This window comes from Rana temporaria, chromosome 2, assembly GCF_905171775.1.
Source record: "Rana temporaria chromosome 2, aRanTem1.1, whole genome shotgun sequence".
NCBI lineage: Eukaryota > Metazoa > Chordata > Amphibia > Anura > Ranidae > Rana > Rana temporaria.
The window spans coordinates 397,030,983-397,055,877 of record NC_053490.1 but is presented as its reverse complement, the minus strand read 5'-3'; the positions used below and the strand labels follow the sequence as shown (position 1 = coordinate 397,055,877).

Here is a 24,895-nt window from a genome sequence, read left to right as displayed (position 1 = left end):
ACAAACAAAAAATTCCCAGCATTCTTACCAGCTAGCCGGCTGAACAACCAAATTGGCCCCAACAATTCACTTTAAAAACAGAGTTTGCACACATTTGCAAATATATGAGTAAGCCACAGTACTTGGTTGGTTGAGTTGGATGTGGGGACGCACTGGATGCTTTCAGCTGCCATTGTTCCCATGCTAGGTGTCCTGTGCGCCCTTGTGCCTTTGAAGGGTGCACTTCCTCCAGGCAAACCTGCACTTAATCTATCCACTGCTATATGTGCTCCAACTTGGGAGACTCTAAAAAAATTTTTTTAGAGTTAGGACCATTGTGCCTTGGCGTAGGCACTGCGACACACGCATTTATTTGCAAATGTGTGCAAACAAAACCCTCTGTTTTTAACGTGCATTGTTGGGGTCAAATTCATTGTTTTGCAGGCTAGCTGGTAAGCATGATGGGAAATGTTTGTGATGTACGTTGCCCTTCCATGTGCACCTTACTGCAAAGGCTAGTTATTGTTCAGTATGTACTATATTATGACCTTCAAGGATTTCAGCATTTATGAATCATCCCCAAACTTAGCATTCATACGAAAGGAACGTTTCCCAAACAGGTCAAGAGGAGGACCCTAGTGGAATGCAGGAAGTATGTGTCCCTTATTGGGTAAGAGTTGCTCTCCAACAAGCTCTTAATCTATAGGTAAAGATTTACTTTGCTGCCAGACCTATATAGTGACTCCTGAAGACCTGCCTAAGGATCATACTTTGTAAACCATTAGTAAAATAAATATTGCTAGCTATATTGCACACTATGTTAGCATATTATATGAATGTGTAAGATGAGATGGATGATAGGATACTGGGATGGATCATTATGAAAAAAAGGAAATGGCATTTAATAGTAAACTATCAACACATCATATAAAGAAATTCTATTCACCTGTCGTCCTTTTGACTGGGTAGTTGACGGTATGTCCTGCAGAATAAAGTCAACCCAGAAGAAGACATTTTCATCTTACTGATTGGCAACATTTGCTGTCTTTATAGATCACAATTATTTTTTTAGGATACAATTTGTAACCAACAAACATGGAGTTGTTTAAAAAACAGAACCAAGCTCGAGAGTTTTAGCTGAAGCAAAAAACGTTTAAAGCACACAAATGAGGCGTTATAAAAAACAAAAAAGACTTAACTATCGCCATCTTCAACACAAATGCATCAGCAAAATAATATTAAGTGTGGCACTCAGGATACACGTACAGGACTGCAAGCATGTATGCAGACTGAACCGGAAGCTGCATCAATGGTCTGTTCAACTGTGCACATCATACTATGACACCCATGTCATTCAGATTCATATCAGTGGATATTTAACAAAAAACCTATAGCAGGACTATATGACTACATGATTTCAAAGGAAGTGTCTAGTATGTAAGGTACAGCAGCTTACATTTCTCCCAAGCTTTGCTCTAGAGCTTAAATCGAAGCAAAGTGCCCCAGACATACTGTTAAGAATATATAATTAAATATCTTGGGATGTGAGGATTCTTGAAATTTTTTAACACGGTGCTCTTCTGACAATTTTTTTTACTGTAACTGCCAAAAAAGCTGTGCCTGCAGAAGCAGCTTTAAATGCATCGTATAGCAAGCAATTTGTGTTAAAGATGTTCCAGAGAAGAATTTGAAGAGCAGTTAAAGCAGCTAGAGAACTTCTGTTTTTCCTTGTTTTATATTAACCCCAGTAGCACAGAAGGGAGTAAGGAGAGCTTAATGTAACAGGCCAGGATATGTTTTGGCAGAATATGTGCAAGGAACACAGCAGCAGAGGGCACACCAATTCATTAACTCAGATAGCGGAAACTAAATCTGGTTACAGACAGATGTCCATATTTTTTTTTTAAAGTGTATTCATCATCGGCACATAGTGAAAACAGCCTTTTAGGTGAGCTTATTAAACACATTGAGCAGCCTATCAATCCACTAGGAAAACATTACATCTGTAATAAATAATGCAAGGAAGAAAACAATGGCATGATGTAATTCCCCCCCCCCCCCCCCCCCCCCCCCCGGAATCCAACTGCCATGGCTGTTTGAACTGACTGGCAGAAGGAATTCTACTGGTTCTGTTGCTTTCTCCTTGTGTAATGTAGAGAGGATTAGAGGCTGACCCAAGCTGTGGAGAGCACAGCTTCTGTGAATGCCAATTACAAAAGAAGTGCTGTGGGACTTTTCCCACATTATTGATCCATTAGACATACTTGGAATATCGTCAGCTCATGAAACAGCTGCCTCCATTGACTGTGGGTGGTGGGAACACCAAGGGTAAATGTTTTTGTTTAAAAAAAATATTAAACATTTCAAATAAAAAAAAATATGTGAAAAATAAATTTACAGATAACGGAAAAAACTAAACAAAAATAATATATAAATATATAGAAAGGAAATCCCCAAACAAAATTCCAGCCATGTTAGAATGGCAATGCTTATCTGTGTATTTAAGAAAACAGATGCCGATATAAAACTAGTAGTGAACAAAACTCCTTTTTTGTGAGTATATGCAATTGCTGGTCTTACCGAAACAGAATTGTTAATGCTGCTATGACCATTAGCTGGGGACTGTCTGGATGTAGAGGGGGAATCTCTCTGAAATAAGACACAAGTTTTATTAACACATTTTACTGTCACAATCGTGTACAATAACCAAGGCATCAACAATAAGAATCTCTGCACTATGACTTTTGGTGCATTAAAAAAAAAATTTAAGCAGCAGTAACTGCAGTTCCCAAAATTTCCACCAAGTGGAGCTCATGGTCCAGACAGCAGCACATACTCCATGTTCCGTTTGCCACTCAGCAGTACAGCTGAAAATGCATCTGCTTCTCACAGAGAAGTAGAGAAAATTACACAGATCTGTTGTAAAACATCCATTTTACGAAGCAACCAAAACCAATCCTTAGGAAATAAAACATTTATCTGTCTGTACTATTTCTAACAACCTTTTGTAAGCAATAATTACATGACATGACAAAATGAATGCTTCCAGAGATTTAAAATATTCACTATGCCATAAGCCAATTCATTATTAATGGCCAAATTAACCAGAAGGCCGGAATGTTCAACCTGGTTGTCAGGAGGGTGATGGCTTTGACGCCTGCGTAACATTTTGTAGGGAATCAGTCACCTGTAGTCAAAGTGTACTATTGAGCAGTGCTCCTCATCTAGAGTAGTGAAAACATGGAAAAAAAGCGGAAGTCATGCCCATAGGCACCAACAATGTTTCAGATGCTTTAATTCACTGTGAAAAGGAGGGGGGGGGGGGGAATTAACTAAAATCTGGTGCACGCAGCTCTGCATAGTAACCAATCAGCTTCTAGGTTTTACTGTTAAAGCGTAACTGAAAAATCTGATGTCAGAAGCCGATTGGTTACTATGCACAGATGCACCAGATTCTGTGTGCACCAGCTTTAGTAAATCTCCCCCATGGAACCTAACTGCTATGGCAAGCTACTTTGCTTTACTCTAGATTTCTTTGCTCTAGTATTTATACATCAGACCCCTAATGGCCAGTGTAGTTGTTTGCAAAGTGCCTGGGAGAGGGGATGTCAAATACCAATGTGCGCTACATAAACGTGACCTAACTTCAGCAAGAGTCAGCTGCTTAATGATTCCAACTAAAGAAGCCAGTTTGAGGCCAACTCCTGCAGAAGTCAGCCTAAGACAAAGCAGCAGCACACTTTCCCTGAATACACAGTGCACAAGATGCTGAGTGCTTTAGAGGTTAGTTTTAGAGGTCAACAATTTTCCTTAAGTGCTGTTGCACAAGTATAAAAGATCCTGAGCATCAAGATCCTCATGTGACCTGTTTCAAACTCTACAGTGCCCTTTCAGACAGAGCTGCTGTCTCTATTTATTTCAACTGGGAACTCCCTCTGATGCCTAACGAGCATCTCTTACTCTGAGGATGCGCAGGTCAACAAATTTTCGCAAAGCAAAAGTCCAACCCACCATCCAATTAAATACAAAATAAATACTCAACAATTAACTAAAACCTAAACAGTTTTTTCCTTTGAAAAAAAATATAGTGTGGTATAGCTTATCAACTGAAATACACTGTTGCTTAAATGAAATTAAAATGCCACTTAATGCATTATTAATCCTAAAATGGATCACTTTTCCTGTTGTAGTTCCCACAAATAATAATAATAATAAAAAAAAGTTTAGAGGCAAGACCCCTTGCAATAACCTCAACAAGTTGGTAGGTTTGGGAACTCAGGTGCCTAGATTCTGTCAGGTAAAGACCATCTGTAATGGCCACAATAAGTGGGTAGACCTGAGAACTAGGGTGCCACGATCTGGTCACCAAGGTCCGTAAGAGATGTAAAAGCAGGTGGGAGATACTCTCTGGCCCTCACCTAAAACTTCTGTAAAAGTTTCATAACTATACCCCACAGGTAATAAATATGCTGCGTATGGTAGAATAAGTCATGCTGGATCCACATTTTAAATGGCGGTAAGCGGTCTTATAGATTCAGCAGGTAATTATGCTGATACACTTTACAAGTCACTATTTAGGACACCGAGGTTCCAAGTAAATAAACAGCCTTGATCCATATTGATTTGGCTTACAAAATAAATACTACATTAGACTGATCACATATTGCAGAGATTTGTGTAAGACAATCTAACAAACATCCAGGAGAAAGCGGATATCAAGTTCCTAGAACAAGTGAGTTTACTGGTAGCTTCTACTAAGGGGAATACCTCAAGGAAATTCAAATAGTAGCTTTCATTTCAAATAGTTTCATGCATAAACTCCCAGCACAAAAAACACCTGTGCTTATTCAACAAGCAAAGAACAGTCACCAATAGCATTTCAGTTTACTTTAGTAAAAGCTGACATCTGATCGATTGCTGCCTTTGCTCTAATCTTAAGACGACGACGACATTTTGTAATGTATTCTTCCCAGTCTGCATTAGAAAGATTTAGTTGTAAAAATACTAACACCCTACTATTTGCTTATTCTTAAAATTATTTTTTTTATCTAAAAATCTATTAAGAAATTATGTTACATTATAACAAACTATATTCTCAGGAATAGGCGTTGGAAGGGAGTGAGGCATTGACCGTTCCGTTATCTTTGTTGTAAAATTGGTGTGCATGATCTACTAGCACAGGCAGAAACAACTTCCCAAGAAGCAGAAAAAAAGTCAGCCATTAGCAAGTGATTAGCACCAGGATACAAGAGAAAAAGATGGGCTTATGTATGAAGTTATTACCTCACAGGATGAAGACTGAGTACGGTAACTAGGAACAATCTTGAAAGTGATACTACCCCTCATTTCTCTCTGAAAATGAAAAAGAAAATAGTTTAAGGTACTAAATTCAGAAAAAAAAAAACATTCTCTATAAGCTAAAGATATACATTTGTATAACTTTATATGCGTCTGTACTTCTGGGGCGGTAGATAGGAGATGGTGGGATGGATTAGGTTAGGGGAGGGAGCAAAACGGGTAACCGATTTGTTTTACAGTGCACTTTATTCTGTAACTTAGACCTTTCAGGGAAAGTAAAATCACATCATTATAATTATTTTACAGGATTTATATAGCGCCAACAGTTTATGCAGTTCAAGTACAATATGATTGAACACAGTAGGACTCAGAGGGACATGCTTGTTAAGAGTTTACAATCTACATGACATTAATATTAAAATTTCACACGTAGTGGTGGCATTGGGATATTTAAAATATGCTAAAAAACAGGATTTTTGTACTTACCATGAAGCGCTTTTTCTTCCAGTCGACGGAGGGACACAGGAATTCGGAAACTGCTGAGTTATACTACTATTTACAGGAGGTTGTGACAAGAGCAAGCATAAAAAGGCCAGCCCTTATATGGCTGTTGATCATGCTCGAGTCCTGCGAAAAAGCACAGGACCTGGCAGTAAAACAGAGGGCTTGGTCCTGTGTCCTTCAACACATTTGAAGAAGATTTTACAAGTACAAAAATCAATTTTCTCCATAGTTGCATTAACAGACAGAGGCATACAAAACAGTCAGGATGCCCAAAAGAAGTCCAACTGGCGGAAAGGTTAACAACTACTGATAGATTCAAGAGGAGACTAGGAAACTTGTGTAACCCAGGATTACCAAAAGGCCAGGACTCGAAACTAAAGCAGATGAGGTTAAGTCTCCTATAAGACAGAGTGTTTGCCAATGACTATAAAACAGGGGTAGGCAACCTCGGCCCTCAAGCTGTGGTGAAACTACAAATGCCCTCATGCCTCTGCCTCTAAAAGTCATGCCTGTGATTGTCAGGGTTTTGCAATGTCTCAAGGTTGCCTACTCCTGTTATAGGAGTTCAGAGAGGATAAACCTGATGCTCAGACCAGGGCAGAAGAGAAAACATCCAAGGGGAAAAATTCTATTCAAAGAAAAAGTATATCCACACCATATGTGAACTAAAACACCACCAAAAGAAGTATAACAGGCAATGCTCTGATTAGGAACAAATAGAGCAATAATGTGATAAGTCAACAAAAAGAACAATGCGACAACCCCCCAGGAAAACAGGTCCAGTAGACACACAGAAACAGGCCCACTATAGCAGACCAGTCAGTCTACAAGCACACAGGCCCAAGCCTCACACTCCCAACTCTTGGAATTCAGGAATGGAAAGTAAAAAAGACTAAGAGTGACGTTGCCCGACAAAACAACGCATGTCACAGGAGGTTACATAATTACATAATTACACAGTTACACACACACATACACACAAATAAAAAACCTCCATTTACACCATTACCCACAGTTGATCCAGAGGAAGAAAAAAGAAGAAGCGTTTCGCTATCTACAACTCAGACACTGGTTTCCAACCCTCGTAAATCTTCGTTCCCCTTTCAAAGAACGACCTTTTGAACATATCTGTCTTCACTCACCTGGTTCTCGATCAATCATCTCCTCCATGTACTCCTCTTTGATCACGCTCCCACTCATACATTTCAAAATGGGAACGAGACTTGGCAGTCTCTATAGACCTGTCCTAGAGGACTGGAGCAGGGCCTGGTCATCTGTAGCCAAATGTTCCTTTAAAACGATCACCATGTAAACAGCCTAAAAAGTTCTCTTCCGCTGGTATTGGGTCCCGGTTCGCATAGCCATAACCCATCATACAATGATAGCTGTCTCCGTGGGTGTGGCCTACTCCTAACTCTTCATGTGCCCCTCCATAAGGACCACTGGCATGCACTTTCGCATAACAAAAACTGGCCACCTACCTCTTCATTGCATGCTATTGCCAGAGTCTGGAAGAAGCCTTCGGTTGGGTTTGCAGAGGTGAAGAGCATAAGACTACCATGAGAAGATGACCAGCGTACTTCATGACTCTCATGCTAAGTTCCTTAAAAGTGTGGAATACCTGGTGGTCCTATGCTCTCGCCCCACTCTGTCCCTGGACAGTTTGGGTATTTCGGACCGCGTTCGTATACCATTTAACCCACAGGCTTCACGCTCTCATTCAGCCCAAGCCTACATCTATTCTCATTTCTGTCCTAACCATACCTTTTTCTCCCCCTGCCTAGGCCCATAACTTTTTCCTTCCTTTCTTATTCTACTTGATTTCAACCTTTGCGTCATCTTCACCCTCTGCTCCCCCACTCCTTGTTTTGTTTTTCTCCCTTCTTATCCTCCCCTTCCCCTCCATCGTAGGATGACAATCCCACCCAGCTGCACCATGTCTCGGGCCCCCATGCCAGGTTACTCATTACCACCTCCGACACTAGTGCCGGATGCCTCTACTACTCGCTTTAAAACATTGGAAATGTGTTGTTTGTAAATGTGATGTTTGTTCCCCTGCGTGGGATCATTTTGTCTTCATTCTTCTCAAGCCTGCAATTTGGCTTTGTTTCACCCAATAAAAACTATGGTACCAGAAAATCTAAGTGAGTATAGGGTCCAATGATGGTGACTTCCTGCAATGCAGTAGATGGAGGTGCACAAACCTCTCTGGAGAAAACTCTACTGGTTGAATAAAGATAGATGGTAATGCAACACCTCTGAGACTATGTGGTTGAGAGCAGCGTTCTCAATGTTTTCCAAAGTAGCTACAAAGTAACTTATCTCATTAAAGGGACAACTACAACACTTTCCCAGAGGTTAGGGCATTGCAACACCAAAATGACATCCAAAGAAATCCAGGTCAAGGATTTGACTCGTAGTGGGATTTCTCTAAATGACAGGAAATTACTGCTCTGGGGAACAAGACTGATTTCCTTGGTAGGGGGACAGGGAGAGACTGTTCTGAAAAGGGGAAGAGAGCACCTCATTCAGCCTGAAAAGACAATTAATCACTCCAGGGACTTCTTGGTCTATAAGAACCAATGTGGATTTTAATGCCGTGTACACACGGCCGTTTTTTCTGATGAAAAAAAACGTAATTTTTTCTCATGAAAAAAAAAACGACGTTTTTCAAACTTCATTTAAAAAAATGACGTTGTCTACACACCATTGTTTTTTCAAAATGCTCTAGCAAGTGCGGTTACGTTCAGCGGCACTCAAGCTCGCTTCATAACCTGCTTCTGAGCATGCGCGGGTTTAAAAAACTTTGTTTTAGCTACAGACAGTGATTTTTTATGACACAAAAAACGTTTTGAAAAACGACATAAAAAATTGAAGCAGGCTCGAATTTTTTTTGGTTGTTTTTCAGAAGACATAAAACAACGTTTTCCCCACACACGGTCATTTTAAATGACGCTTTTAAAAATGATTTTTTTTTTATCACAAAAAACGACCGTGTGTACGCGGCATTACACCTCAAGTCTAGGCTCCCAGATACCAAAAGGGAGGCTTAAGAGGAATAAGAGTCAAAGAGTATGTAAAACAATATTGGGAGGATGTCCCCTTACCACCCCACAGGCCCCGTAAAAGGGAGGAAGGGGAATCCTCCCTGACAACTGGGCAAGATTACAATGACCCACATGTTGCATTTTACTTTAGCAAGGATTTGAGTTGGGCAGCCCCATTGGTGAAGTGTAACTAACACTAGACACTGTGAGGCCCCCAATGGGTCAAAAGTTCTGACTGTTAAGGGTCCAGAAAGTTAACCTTCAAGTGCCCTCCAAATATTTTCCATTTTGCATAGTTCATTAACATCTACCTGTTGCACCTTAAGATTTTTTATGTGCATTTCATTCTTTTGCAAAACTACCTGGTTGATATTGCATTTCCATAGACCTCCTTATTGTCAAATCAACATATTAGCAGCAAATTCTATTGCTATGTTGCCACTGCCAGTGTGCCTGTGCTGAGATTTGATGTTAGAAAAGCCATTTTTCTGTTCTTCTCCAGCTGCCACACGTGACATTTTTCAAGCAGTTTGCAGGGCATCTCCATCTCTTTAAATGACAGCTCCCACTCCCCTTGCTAGTCTGTCTAATGTTCCCACAACTGCACCAATCTGCTCTGGGAATCACAGAAAAAACGATTGCAGGACACGTGAGAGGCTTCTGCTTGTTCCTCCCACCAAACTCTGTGAGTGCAAAGCAAGTGAAAGGGTATTCACGTTATCATGGTGTAGAAAAAAAAAAAAAAAGGAATTTGAAAAAATATATTTATTTGTTATATCTACAGTTGCTTTATTGCTATGTTGCTTTATCAGCATGTAAAAAGTTTTTGTGGGTTTAATGACCACTTTAACCCCTTAAGGACCAGGCCTATTTTTCTGACTTGGTGTTTACAAGTTTAAAATCATATTTTTGCTAGAATTTTTTTTTCAGACACCATGGAGAATAAAATGGCTGCCCATTGCAATATTTTATGTCACACCTTATTTGCGCAGCGGCCTTACAAGCACATTTTTTTGTGAAAAAAATACACTTTTTTGACCTAACAAATTAAATTACAGTAAAGTTAGCCCAATTTTTTCTTTATATATTGTGAAAGACCCAACATGTCATGCTTCAAAATTGCGACCGCTCGTGGAATGGCAACAAATTTTTACTCTTAGAAATCTCCATAGACGACGTTTAAAAATTTCTACAGGTTACCAGTTTTGAGTTACAGAGGGGATCTTTTGGTAGAATTATTGCTCTCGCTCCAACGATCGCAGCGATACCTCATTTGATTTGAACACTGTTTTCATTTGTAGGTGCGATTAACGTATGCGTTTGCTTCTGTGTGCGAGCTTGGCGGGACACCTTCAATTTTTTTTCTCATTTTACTTTCTATACTGTCCTTTTAAAAAAAATGAATTTCGGTAATATTATTTCTATTACAAGGAATGTAAACATCCCTTTTAATGGAAAAAAAAAGCATGACATGACCTCTTAAATGTGAGATATCGGGTCAAAAAGACCTCAGATCTCATATTTACACTAAAAACAAACAAATTATAATTTCCCTTTTAAGACTGGAGGGCAAAAGTGACATTTGACATTGCTTCCGCCCGCCAATGTTTTGGAGCCGAGCGAGGGCCATCTTCCCCTCACTCGGCATTAAGCCTGTGAGGGAAGAGGACCGCGGAGACAAACGGAGTGTGGCGGGCCCTCTCCTGTCCCCGATAAAAGTGATCTCACGGTCGAATCCACCGCCGAGACCACTTTTATCTGAAAGAGGTCCGCCCGCTCTTGAAGAGGATACCAGGGTTATGACAGCTAGCTGTTGCCATAACAATGGTATTCCTCTTCAAACAGCTGACGGAAAATGACAGCGGGCAATGCTTAAGTGGTTAAGGAAGGTTCTCTGTGTTCCACTAGATACTAGGATAGACAAAAAGTACACAGCTATGAAAAGTAGCAGATGCCTCCAAAAGGTGCTAAGGGTTCTTATTAAGGAGAAGGACACTCCTCCTGAGAAGGGTAATGTTGAGGGGTACCAAACACCATAAAGGGAACAACCGCTTCCAAATTTAAAAAAGTACCATTCTCCTTAACAAGAAAGTGTAATTCTGGATGGGAAACCACTTTCAATGCCAAGTTTCCACCTGCACAAGAATAGGGAGTTGGTAAAGTGTGGTGAACATAGGAAGGCCCACTGCTCAATGCAGGAGGGAGAGAAGGAGGATGAAGGGCAGCTGAGGAAGAAGCCATACACAAAAGGTTAGCAAATGGACAAAAAGGGGTGTCCCAAACAAACAAATGTCAGGGAGGCAAACTGAGAACTGCTGAAGAAAAGAATCCTCTAACATGATACTGCCACAATCATGTTTCACGGTGGGGATGGTGTGTTCAGGGCAATGTGCAGTGTTAGTTTTCTGCCACATATAGCATTTTGCTTTTAGGCCAAAAAAAATAATAATTTTGGTCTCATCTGACCAGAGCACCTTCTTCCACGCTTGCCGTGTCCCCCACATGGCTTTTACGTTAAGGCACTGTAAGGTCAGGGGAGTTCGCAGACCTCTGGTTCCAGGCTTTGTGATCTGAATATGAGTTAGGCTTTAAAGTCCTAAAAGTTCTTATTAAAAGTAAAATAGGAAAGAGTGGGATTCCTCTGCCCCCTTTCACAGATCTCAACACACACACACACACACACTTGGCCACTAATGACATTGCTAATCGCTGTGTAAAGAGCAAGCTTGAAGAGACAACTGCCTTCGAAGGGTACGCAAATGAAATGTTACTTTGATGAAGCAAGTTTTGAGAATTGTAACAAGTCATCACACTAAAGCTCTACACATTTGCTCCAACTGCTCTATTAAACAAAAGTCAACCCATGTGGTGAAGGAATTCTACCTATTCTAACAAATCAGGGTTACCAACACAGGATAGAGGGGCAAACCAATTACAGTAGTATAATTTGAGATCCAAGGAGGGAGCTTGACTGTTAATGAAGTCCGGAAAGGTGAGCATACCTTACACCCTTTTAGTGGTGGTTTCTGTCAATGTGGATCACAGAATCATCCACAGTAGACACAGACCACTGGTCTACAAATTCTATGTCAAATGGTTCTGGCATGCTTCCAGGTGGGACCCAGGACCCTTCAGGGTGTTTTTAGTATGCACATAGGAATCACTCAAACAGCAGATGTAAAGGAAAGGTATTTGTAGCTGCAGGGAGCTCCAAAAGACCCAAGATCTAAAACGATAGCCTGATACACTAGATGAAAGGTAATACAGGCGATTACAGTACCCTAAAACGGCCTCTATTGAGACAGAGCGTTGGGACTCTGAATCTGAAATGGCAACAAAGGTTAGGATTAATTCACGGATTAAGGAGAATTTATAGGCAGACTATGCCAGAGATGTGTTAGAGCACACTTAGATTCTCTACAGTCAGATTGCGCCAGTTACTGGGCACAGAAAGCCTATAGTGGATGTGGAAGATGCTTCAACACTCCTCCAATTCCACCAGAGCTGAAGGAGGCTCTGATGATGATCACCCTTTAACAGGTGTCTGGTTGCAGATATTGGCTCCCTCAGTGGATACCAGGTTAACATGCCCTGAACCACTAGTCACTTATGGCAGTGGGTCTAAAATCACTCATGGCAGAGGGTTTTTAGGCAGTCATTGTAGTTGGGCAATGGATGCAGACTGGAGATCCATGTGGTGCTTCAGAAGCAGGTGAAGTAGCGGAATGATTCTTCCTCCAGGTTGAATGGCGGAAAACCGAACATGGTGTGCGTGCAAGCGGCACCCAGCAGATTAATGTCAACTCTTAACCTTTACCCTTACCCACAGTAAAACTAGCAAAGGTGGGAAGTTCTAAAAATGGGCCCAAAGAAGCAAATGGAGAGGTAGTTTCCAGTGCTTAAGCCTAACTGGCCTTACTCATTACTGACAGTTCATACCTGACAGGGTCATGCACTCTGATACTCTAGAACTCTAAAATATACTAACCAGCATTTTCTGAAGCTGTTCCACTGTCTGGTTTGCTACACTAATTCCATTGATTTCCCGAATTTCATCACCTACATGGAGGGTACCTGTAAATAAAATAATTGGTTAGTCCAAGACATCTCTTACATTCTATACTTCCAAGCACATTTTGTACTGAGCCAACAGAAAAAAGAAAACGTGTTGCAATTCATGTTAAAATTATTGATGGGGAGAAACCATGATTATTGACAGATTGGAAACAATTTGCTTAACCAAAGCAAATAAAGTCTTGCAGAAAATGAAGCAATTTTAAGAGCAACCAGATTCCTTCACTTAAATAGAAAAACGTTACTTCTTATATACTTTAGTATTATTACTTCAGTTTCTGTAATATAGCCTCAAAATAAAGCATAAACAGCCTATTAACAAAAAAAATAAGTAATTTTGCTCACAACTCCTGTGTGGCAGAACTTACACAAGAAAAGGGAAGGTCGGCACTCTAATCATTAAAGCTGTGTATAATGCTGCCAGTTAGCAGTCTGAACATGCATACAGAAGGTGAGAACACAGAGATGACTTCACCAGAGTGTTGCTTATTCTTTTCTATCCAGTCACAGGCTGGGGACAAGTCGATGACCAAATTGTATTGCATAATTAACTACAATAAAAAAAAAGTGGGGTTCCCAACTTGGCTATACAATAAGGCCCCTTTTATACGGACGGATAGAATAGTGCTTTCAGCTGCGGATTTTACCGCAGCTAGAAGCACACAATGCTTTCCTATTTCCTAGTTACCTGCGGTTTTGTGCGAATAGAAAAAATAGAATTGAATGCGTCCAGGTGCGATCTGGCGCAGCTATCGGCACATAACCGCAGGTAATCGCAGTGCACTGTGTCAGCTGTGTTTGGTATGAATCTTGAGGGGGAACTCCACGCCAAATTTCAAATAAAATACAGGCATGGGTTCCCCCTCCAAGAGCAGACCAGGCCCTTGGGTCTGCTATGGATTTTAAGGGGAACCCCCATACACGGAAAAAAAACGGCATGGGGTCCCCCCAAAATCCACACCCTTTTCCGAGCACGCAGCCCTGCCAGTCAGGAAAAAGGGTGGGGACAAGCGAGCGCCCCTCCCTTTAACCGTACCAGGCCGCATGCCCTCAACATAGGGGGGTTAGGTGCTTTGGGGCAGCAGGGCACCCCAAATTGTTGATGAGGACAGGGCCTCTTCCCGACAACCCTGGCTGTTGGTTGTCGGGGTCTGTGGGTGGAGAGCTTATCGGAATCCAGGAGCCCCCTTTAATAAGGGGCCCCCAGATCCCGGCCCCCCAACCTAGGTGAATGAGTATGGGGTACCCCTACCCATTCACCTGGAGGAAAAAAAATCAAAAAACACACTACACAGGTTTTTAAAGTAATTTATTAGTCAGCTCTGGGGGTCTTCTTCCGGCTTCTCCGCTCTTTCGGGGGACGTCCTGCCAGGGCCCCCGCTTTCTTCTTTTAAGCTCTTTTCAAGCGGGGGCCCGGTCTTCACTGCCGTCTTCTCTGTTCTCTTCTGCCAGGGGGGGGGGCCGGTCTTCACCGCCGTCTTGTTCTGTTGGGGCCCCTGCTTTCTTCTTTTAAGCTCTTTGATAAGCGGGGGCCCCGGTCTTCACTGCTATCTTCTCTGTTCTCTTCTGCCGGAGGGGGGGGGAGTGGTCTTCACCGCCATCTTGTTCTGTTCTCCCGGGGCCCTCGCTGTCTTCTTGCAGATCTTTTACCAGCGGGGGCCGGTCTTCTGTCATCATCTTCCCTCTTCTCTTCTTCGATGTTGACACGTCGCTTCCTCCCGCTGTAATGCCGGGTGCACGGCTCGCACCGATTTATATAGGCCTCTTATGGCGTCACAGTCCCATCATGCTCCGGGTGGCGACGACATAAGGGGGCAGGGGTCACCGGGTGATATCCGCCCCCTTATGTTGTCACCACCCGGAGCATGATGGAAAAGAGCGGAGAAGTCGGAAAGAAGACCCCCGGAGCTGACTAATAAATTACTTTAAAAACCTGTGTAGTGCGTTTTTTCCTCCAGGTAAATGGGTAGGGGTACGATGTACCCCATACTCATTCACCTAGGGTGGGGGGCTGGGATCTATTAAAGGGGGCTCCCGGATTCCGATAAGCTCCCCGCCCGCAGACCCAGACAACCAACGGCCAGGGTTGTCGGGAAGAGGCTCTGTCCTCATCAACATTTTTTCGGCGTACGGGGGTTCCCCTTAAAATCCATAGCAGACCCAAGGGCCTGGTATGCTCTTGGAGGGGGAACCCATGCCGTTTTTTTATTTGAAATTTGGCGTGGAGTTCCCCCTCAAGATTCATACCATACACAGTGCTTGGTATTGGCAGGGATCCAAGTCGGATCCCCGTTCAATATCGTGCTGCGACTAACCGCAGCTAATCGCACTGTACAAATGCAGCTGACCGCTGTGCCTGGAGTCTTGAATTCCAGCAGAAAAACATGTTTTTAACTGCGGCAGAACAGTCGTCCGTGTGAAAGGGGCTTAAGAAAAGTGGGGTTCCCAACTTGGCTATACAGTCTAGATCCGATTCACTAAAGGCAATGACAAAAACGTAAAATAATTTACAATATTTTAAGTGTGTTTAATGGTTTGACTGAATTTCAAGCTTTATGTGACCTACAGAGATTCCACTGTAAAAACCATAAAAAATTAACGTTACGGTAAAAAGTTATTAAAGTTAACAAAACAACATCCTTCCATCATCCTACGCCCCCCTTTCAAACAATTTCCTTCTGAATTAGCTCCATTTCAAAACAGAGAGGCGTGAATGAAGAGGTCTCTAAGCTGTTGTAGAACACATTATAGAAATGCTGCACAGAAAATACCTGGCAAAATAATAACATATTTGAAGTGCATCAATATTTCAAACTTTGACTTTTGGCATCCTTTGTCTAACTCAAGAAATGTGTGTGCATGTGTCAGCACATATCGTAAACCTTTCCCTTTGAAAATGGTAGTTGCATGGCTATTTTATGGAAACACTGGCTTTAAAGGGTTATAAAGGAAAAAAATGTTTTTCATAATAAGCATCCTTTACCTGCAGACATTCCTCTTTTCACTTCCTCATTGTTCGTTTTTGCTCAGAAGTTGCTCAGCCATTCATAGGCAGTTATGTATTCTGTGAATCGATACAAAACTTCCTGTGATTGGCTGAGGCAGAATGGCAGGCTGATGACATGATCTCCGATTTGGTCAATAAGGAGGGAGCTTTTGTATTTGTTCACAGAATACAAAGCGGCCTATGAGTGGCTAAATGCCACTTAAACCAACTATTTTGTTTCGGGTGTGAGACGGGATGTCTTTGTCTCACAGCCAGAACCCAGTACTTTGTACTGTATGTCGCTGAAGCTACATAGAGTTCATACAGCACTTAGGGGCAATGCAACAGTTCGTGAAGAAAATAGTTTATTTGGATTAGCTTGGTCCAAACTATTTAAAGTGACAGGAAACCTGGAGATCAACTTTAAATAAAGGAATGAAAGGTAATGGGCACCTACCATAACCAACATTAGAGTTCGTTAAGACCTTTTTCACACTTTCCAAATTGTCCTACGACTTGGGACTGCAAAGTCGCATGACAAGTCGTTCCCCATGATTTCCAATAACATCCATTCATATTAGTACGACTTCAAAGTAGTTTCTGCACTACTTTGGTCCGACTTTGATGCGAGTTCAAGTTCATAGACCTCAAGTCTCCCTGAAATTGCGTCAAAAACGTGGCAGGGCCACGTGCTAGGCTCACTGTTCTAATATCTATGGCAGTATAAACCATTCCATCTTAAAAGGAAACTGGTATTAAAGTACAGAGGTGACCATTACTTACCTCCACATTTCAAAATACTAGTTGCCTGTGATTTTGACTTCCAACAGACCCTGTACAAAATATTTACAATAGGGAACTCTGACTCGGTTCTGATTTATGCATCATGCTAGTTACAGGTGATTCAAAGCACCGCAACCAGCTAAGCCAGGCAACTAGCATTTTCAGAAGTAGTCAGAAATGGAAGCTTTTGGGTTTCTCTCAGTATAGGTTTCACTTAATACGATAATAACAATATGCAAATGTATGACATGCTATTTGAAATTCTAATTTTGACATTTTCTATTTAACAAAGATGAAAATAGTAATTTAAGTTCAGAAACCGATAAATAATTTAAAATAATCACAACTCTCTGTTGACATCAAAGATCTTGAATTGTATTATTAAACAATGTTCATGCACAATTTCATGCCTCAGTTTGATAAAATGAGAGTGCCAAGGCTCTCAGCAGTTGTTTGACTGAAAATGTATTAATTTTACACTAATTTCACAAATACCAGCTCTAAAGTATGAACAGTATAGTCATAACAATGGAGCTGATTACAAATGAGTTTGCAGGCTGAGCTGATTAGTAGACATTTTTATAGTGTTCACTGTTCAGCCTTCATTCAAGCAGCACTCATTCATAACCTAATAGTAAAAACTCACTGAGGTGTGACAGGGTTAGAAATACTGCGAAAAGCATGACCGCTTAGGCAGCTACAAAATGATAAGATCTGCAAGTATGGTACAGTACCTTGTCTGTGAATCATTCCTCCATGCATAATTCTTGCAACAATACAATGGTTCAGCTCATTCATCTTTAGCGTTATACCCTATTGAAACAAATTTAAAATGCTTTACAAATCTGTCATACAAAAAAAAAAACTAAAAAAAAAAAACTAAAAGCGTCCCCTAAGTCTATTAACAACTCATTATCACAGGAAAATTGCTATTAGGATTAAACCACATTAGCAGTATCCACCTTTTGCAATTTAAATGCTTGGCAATCATCTCAGTTGAAGCATATGATTATTGACAAATAATTTCAATGTGTTACAAATGAAAATGATGGCCAACACATTTTTAAGGCACAACTAAGGCTCAAAGACAAAAGTGAACAAAGCTCTGTAATCATTGCTACATATATACTTACTACACACAAAGTGTGAATGCCTGAATTTAACTTGGTGTCAGTCTCTTTAAGTCCTGTCTGTACAACAGAGCTCAGAGGGAAAAGCAACATGCTTCACTGTCCAGTCAGAGGGTGAGGAGGTGGACATGTAAGCCTCTAATCACTATGATAGCCTATAACAGTGATCATAGTGTTAGAACCTACCCACTGGAGAAAAGCCATACATTGTGGGGAAATTGATCAAAAACGAACAAGCAATCTGCATTTATCTTAAAGAGTTAGGTTTCACTTTTACCAAACAGCCTGCCTAAGTAGATAAGGGGCGCCTGTATATTAAAACAAACTGTGCAGCTCTGACTAAAATTGAATAATGCCCTTGCGATAGGTACAGCCATTCTATACAATATTTCCAGTTGAATTAAAAAACAAAAAACCCTTTGCTAAAAACACTACTCACAATGTGTGATAAAACACAACTCAGCATTAAATAAAATGTAAACTGAAAGCTGCTAACAAATACTCACATACAGATGTTAATCTAAAACCATACCTATAAAGCGCTATTCTCAGTGTTCACAAACTTAAAACCTAGATATTGTCCCTTTAAATCCACAACACACCACATGAAATTTATGTTTGACATCATAGGTGTGTGCAGCCTATTGCATTAGGGTGTGCACCTCAAAGCTCCAACACATATGCATTTGAAATATTTACTGGCCTCTTCCCCGCTCTCCATCCTGAAACAATTGGAGGAAAGGGGGAGCAAGGGAGCACATGGGGACCCGGGCAACAGAAGGAAGAGCAACAAAGAATTAAGGGGTGGCATATATTAGTACCAATCCCCTATATGTTCCTCCTGTGGCAGCTGAATGTTGACAAAAGGGAGAGGAGGAGAAGTCTACTTTCAGCTTCTGCAGGAGGAAAATGCAGATCGGTTCCACTAAATTGCACCCCCGCCACCACTCCTGTCCAGGCTCTGAGGGTCGGCAAGGAAGTATTGTGGTTTACCTGTCACCTGCCCACCAATGACAGGTTGCCAATCCCAGGATTAGGGTGTGCCCAGGCACACCTGGCACACCCATTGCACACGCCTATGTTTGAAATAAAGTCCCAAAAAAGGTTGGTAAAAAGCACTTGCTATACCACCATCACATGCTCCTGCATACTCCAGACCCACTCAGAGGTCTTTCTCAGGATCTCAAGGACAACTCGCAGGACACATAGATGGTTTCCAGGGCACACATCTGATACCACAGAACCGTGCCATTGCAGGTATCCAGCCACTCAAACCGCTACACCTTTTTCCACATGGAACATATTAAAAAGGAAGGCACACCGTACATAGTGTGATAAGGTTTAAAAAAATAAAAATAAATAATCTTAGTGTATATGCTTTCAAAAATAGTTTGCGTCCAAAAAACAAACTTTGAAACACTTGCAATATACAAAATGGCGGCATCAGTAACCAGCCCGAAAACATAAGAATTTCAGACGCTGTGTCCCACCCAGGGCTTCCATTTCTCCTGACGTGAAATAGAAGTCCCCTGTGGGGCACAGGGCCTGACCTTGTTATTGCGCATATGCACAGGTTACTGATGTCGATAGCACCATTTTGTATATATCGCAAGTTTTTTTAAATGTTTGCACACAAACTTTTTATTGAAAGCATATAGATGAAGATTAAATAGTAGTTTTTAAACAGTATCATGCTACGTGCAAGTGTGCTTTCTTATTTTTATATGGTCCATGCCGGAAGAGGTGTAGCTGTTTGAGTTTAGTGATTTAGGGGTCAAATAACAGGGTATGTGTTTGGCTATATTTTCTGGTGGTGGCTGGATTGGTTTACTCACATCCTGGCACAAGAGAATTTGGATCTTTTGTTTTCACAAGCAGTTTTATGGACTTTTTATCACTTTATTATTTTAAATATATAAAATGACCTTTTTTGGGACTTTATTTCAATCATAAATTACAAGTGGTGTATTGTGGTTTTACATGGATATTTCTTAGGTTTGATGATTGTGAACACTGAGGAAAGTGTTTTACATGTATGGTTTTAGAGTATTGCTAGCTGATCTATTGCTGCTTCAAAAGAGAACAATTATCTTTTATTTATCTTTTATTTATTTATTATTTTTTCGTTCAACCATCAGATTCTTTTTTTTTTCATATTTATACTTTATTTCTCCTTTTTCTTTATATAACAGTTTCACAGACGGTTAACATAACATATACAATGGGAACAGCAACATATATATGTAGTTCTTCACACTACACTTTTATGTAAGGTTGGTAAAGAAAACAAGAGGGGTTCCAAGCAACTTAAAATAAACCAAAAAAAAAGAAAAAAAAAACAATCCTTAGTCCCCTAACCCTGTTCACATACCAGTCCACCTTTTACCCTTAACTTCTGTTCCCATTTCTTAGTACCACCATATCAACCCCTGGCATCACTCTCCCCTCTTTTCCCTTGCCCTTTCATAATCACCCTACTTAACCCCTCCCTAACCCAAAACCCCCCCCTCCTCCTCCTCGCCGGAGACAGGGGACCTCTCCCACTTAAACCCTTCGACCTTTCCCAACATATTCCTACCCAAAAAGGGTTCTTTACTACCCACTCTCCTCCTCCAGTAGTCTCTTCCCTTCTTCCGTGTTTACAAACTGATTCCATCCAGTCCATGTTCCTATGTATTGTTCCCTTTTGTTCCGGGCTGAGAGGATCAGATTCTTACATGTATGTCAATGTCAGAGCCTGCCTGGAAGGCAAGTGGTTAGACCTGCAGAGGGCTCAAATGCAGAGCATAATAGAATTTCCATCCGAGTCAAGTCTTCAGTTAAAACTCAAATGCATGCATTCCACTCAAGTGGACGTGCGTTCCAACAATCCTGAAAACAAATTCTGACTGTGGCTTTCATTAATTTACGCATGAAAGGGTTAAAATCAGTGATGATATCCATTTATTTTGATTGCCTTTTGAAAAGCGTGTACTGCAAGTCCACCCAGCACGAACAAGCCCATAAACGAAAAAGGTAACTGCACTTAAAAAGTTTTTTTTTTTTTTTTAAAGAACCCTCGTCTGGGGCACCTTCCCAAAGTACTTCTACGTGTCTATCCTTGATCTTTTCAAGACCATGTGTGGCAAATAGGGGAGTCCGTTTTGTTGGAGAGTTCTTGAATGGAAATGGGCGAATGGTTCTGCTTTGAAGCAAACTACCATTAGGCCTAGAACTTATATGGAGAATTTTAATGTGCAATGTCTCTTGAAACTCAATTCTCTAGCATGTGTTCTTCGAGTAAGAACTTTCTTTTCTGATAGAAAGACTTTTACTTGGGATGTATACAGAACCAAGCGCAAGTATTCCAGTCGAATGGAAGGCTGGAGAGCAGATTTGTTGAAATATATTACCCAACCAAAGGCCTGGAGCATCTGAATCGTGTACACATATTCTGATAGCTGCAAGGAGATAAATCCTTGAGGTCATTTAGATATCCCGTGGCCTGGGTGCCCTGAGTTCTGAGCAGAGCAAGCAGTGCTGCCAAGACATATGTGAATACTTTGGGAGAAGGACAGGCCAAAGGGCAGTGTGAAACTGGAAGTGGTTGTCTGCCAATGCGAAGCGGTTAAAGTGCTGATGAAGAGGATAAATAGGAAAAGTAGATGGGCATCTTGGATGTCCCCTTGTCCCAGAGAGGTAATAAGGCAAAATTTTGGAGTTTTAAGGAATTCGTCAAGTGATTTTTATGGTTGATTTAAAGAAAGTTTTTAGAGTTTAGAATTTTTTTTTTTTACCCTGTTAAAACCAAAGGCCTGGGATGCCTGTGGTCAAGAGAGACCAACTGTCACAGTTGTCCCCAACTCTAAGAAAAAAAACTGACTGAGGGTGCCCCGTTATTGTGGAGAGGGTTTTTGGGAAGCCTTGTTGGTCTTGGTGGGCCAAGTCTTGTGCTGAAATTAAGGGTTGAAAATTAGATTTTAACCACTTAAGGACTGAGCATCTTTCTGAGATTTGGTGTTTACAAGTTAAAAACATTATTTTTTGCTCGTAAATTACTTAGAAACCCCAAACATATATTTTTCTTTCTAACACCCTAAAGAATAAAATGGCAGCCGTTGCAATACTTTTTGTCACACCGTATTTGCACAGAGGTCTTACAAGCGCACTTTTTTTGAAAAAAAAACAAACCCTTTTTTTAATTAAAAAAATAAGACAACAGTAAAGTCAGCCCAATTTTTTTTATACAGTGAGGAAAATAAGTATTTGAACACCCTGCTATTTTGCAAGTTCTCCCACTTGGAAATCATGGAGGGGTCTGAAATTGTCATCGTAGGTGCATGTCCACTGTGAGAGACATAATCCAAATTTTTTTTTCCAGAAATCACAATTTATGATTTTTTAACTATTTATTTGTATGATACAGCTGCAAATAAGTATTTGAACACCTGTCTATCAGCTAGAATTCTGACCCTCAAATACCTGTTAGTCTGCCTTTAAAATGTCCACCTCCACTCCATTTATTATCCTAAATTAGATGCACCTGTTTGAGGTCATTAGCTGCATAAAGACACCTGTCCACCCCATACAATCAGTAAGAATCCAACTACTAACATGGCCAAGACCAAAGAGCTGTCCAAAGACACTAGAGACAAAATTGTACACCTCCACAAGGCTGGAAAGGGCTACGGGGAAATTGCCAAGCAGCTTGGTGAAAAAAGGTCCACTGTTGGAGCAATCATTAGAAAATGGAAGAAGCTAAACATGACTGTCAATCTCCCTCGGACTGGGGCTCCATGCAAAATCTCACCTCGTGGGGTCTCAATGATCCTAAGAAAGGTGAGAAATCAGCCCAGAACTACACGGGAGGAGCTGGTCAATGACCTGAAAAGAGCTGGGACCACCGTTTCCAAGGTTACTGTTGGTAATAAACTAAGACGTCATGGTTTGAAATAATGCATGGCACGGAAGGTTGCCCTGCTTAAACCAGCACATGTCAAGGCCCGTCTTAAGTTTGCCAATGACCATTTGGATGATCCAGAGGAGTCATGGGAGAAAGTCATGTGGTCAGATGAGACCAAAATAGAACTTTTTGGTCATAATTCCACTAACCGTGTTTGGAGGAAGAAGAATGATGAGTTCTATCCCAAGAACACCATCCCTACTGTGAAGCATGGGGGTGGTAGCATCATGCTTTGGGGGTGTTTTTCTGCACATGGGACAGGGCGACTGCACTGTATTAAGGAGAGGATGACCGGGGCCATGTATTGCGAGATTTTGGGCAACAACCTCCTTCCCACAGTTAGAGCTTTGAAGATGGGTCGAGGCTGGGTCTTCCAACATGACAATGACCCGAAGCACACAGCCAGGATAACCAAGGAGTGGCTCTGTAAGAAGCATATCAAGGTTCTGGCGTGGCCTAGCCAGTCTCCAGACCTAAACCCAATAGAGAATCTTTGGAGGGAGCTCAAACTCCGTGTTTCTCAGCGACAGCCCAGAAACCTGACTGATCTAGAGAAGATCTGTGTGGAGGAGTGGGCCAAAATCCCTCCTCCAGTGTGTGCAAACCTGGTGAAAAACTACAAGAAACGTTTGACCTCTGTAATTGCAAACAAAGGCTACTGTACCAAATATTAACATTGATTTTCTCAGGTGTTCAAATACTTATTTGCAGCTGTATCATACAAATAAATAGTTAAAAAAATCATACATTGTGATTTCTGGAATTTTTTTTTTGATTATGTCTCTCACAGTGGACATGCATCTACAATAACAATTTCAGACCCCTCCATGATTTCCAAGTGGGAGAACTTGCAAAATAGCAGGGTGTTCAAATACTTATTTTCCTCACTGTATATTGTGAAAGATAATATTTTACGCTGAGTAAATTGATACCCAACATGTCACGCTTCAAAGTTGCGCCCGCTCGTGGAATGGCGACAAACTTTTACCCTTAAAAATCTCCATAGGCGATGATTAAAAAATTCTACAGGTTGCATGTTTTGAGTTACAGAGGAGGTCTGACCCTGGACTTATTGCTCTCGCTCTAACGATCTCAGCAATAACTCACGTGTGGTTTGAACACCATTTTCATATGCGGGTGCTGCTCACGTGTGTGTTCGCTTATGCGCGCAAGCTCGTCGGGACAGGGCGCTTTACATTTTTTTACGTACATTTTTTGATTTTGACACAATTTAAAATAAAAAATAATTGGATAATTTTTATTCCTATTACAAGGAATGTAAACATCCCGTAATAGAAAAAAGCATGACAGTTCCTCTGAAATATGAGATCTGGGGTCAAAAAGATCTCATATCTCAAATTTAGACAAAAATTCAGTAAGAAAAGGAGGGCACCGAAAAGCAACGGGGGGGGGGCTCTCCCATATCCGACATAGAGATGGCTTTTATCTGAAAGCGGATCGCCCGCTTTTAGAGGGTACTGTGTTATGGTAGCTAGCTGCTACCATAACAACGGTATTCCTCTCCAAAGTAGCGACGTGTTCCTGTGGTGGGTGGTCTGTAAGTGGTTAAAGTTGAAGCCTGATTCGAATGGAGAGGTGTTGTGTGTTAAGGAGCTTGGGGCCGATGAAGCAGGTGATTTCGGGACCTTGCGCTGTGGAAGTAAAATCTTTGCATCTGTGACATCTTTGATAATTTGGTTAAAGTTGAAGTAAACTCATCGATTTAACAGTTTCAAAATAGTCGAAAATGTAACGGTCACATCGGTTGTGCTCTCAAACTGTCAAACCATCCAATGGCTGGTGTCATAACTGATCACATGCGCAGCACATCATGACAGTTGAAATCTAAACAGAGGCAAAGATGGCAGCTTCCTTTGCTAAAGACGATAGAAGGGTTTACTTCCACTTTAAGCCCCCATTCACACCTAGGCGTTTTTACGCCTTTAGTGCTACGCCGCTGCCGCCAGAGGGACGAAAACACATGTCCCTCTATGGAGAATGGTTCACATCTCCAACGCTGAACGCCGGACGCCTGCCGCCTGAAAAAAGGTCCCGGACCTTTTTTTCAGGCGGCGTTCGGCTAGGAGATGGGAAGCATCTCCATAGAGGGGGTCAATCTGGGGCACATCTAGGCGGACAATACCGGCGTTTT

At 41.3% G+C, this 24,895-nt stretch overlaps 1 protein-coding gene across 15 annotated transcripts in view; it reads right to left on the bottom strand.

The window, feature by feature from the left end:
- CASK (calcium/calmodulin dependent serine protein kinase) overlaps nt 1-24,895 on the bottom strand; it is a 407,679-nt gene that overhangs the window by 69,481 nt on the left and 313,303 nt on the right. For 6 of the 15 annotated variants that reach the window (XM_040338072.1, XM_040338077.1, XM_040338071.1 and 3 more), the window contains 5 exons: nt 17,406-17,484; nt 12,817-12,902; nt 5,263-5,331; nt 2,560-2,628; nt 926-961 (listed from right to left, as the gene is read on the bottom strand). In XM_040338072.1, coding sequence (XP_040194006.1) covers nt 926-961; nt 2,560-2,628; nt 5,263-5,331; nt 12,817-12,902; nt 17,406-17,484 — 339 coding nt within the window. The remainder of the gene's footprint in view (nt 1-925; nt 962-2,559; nt 2,629-5,262; nt 5,332-12,816; nt 12,903-17,405; nt 17,485-24,895) is intronic. The other 9 variants (XM_040338075.1, XM_040338083.1, XM_040338082.1 and 6 more) reach the window with 3 other exon arrangements.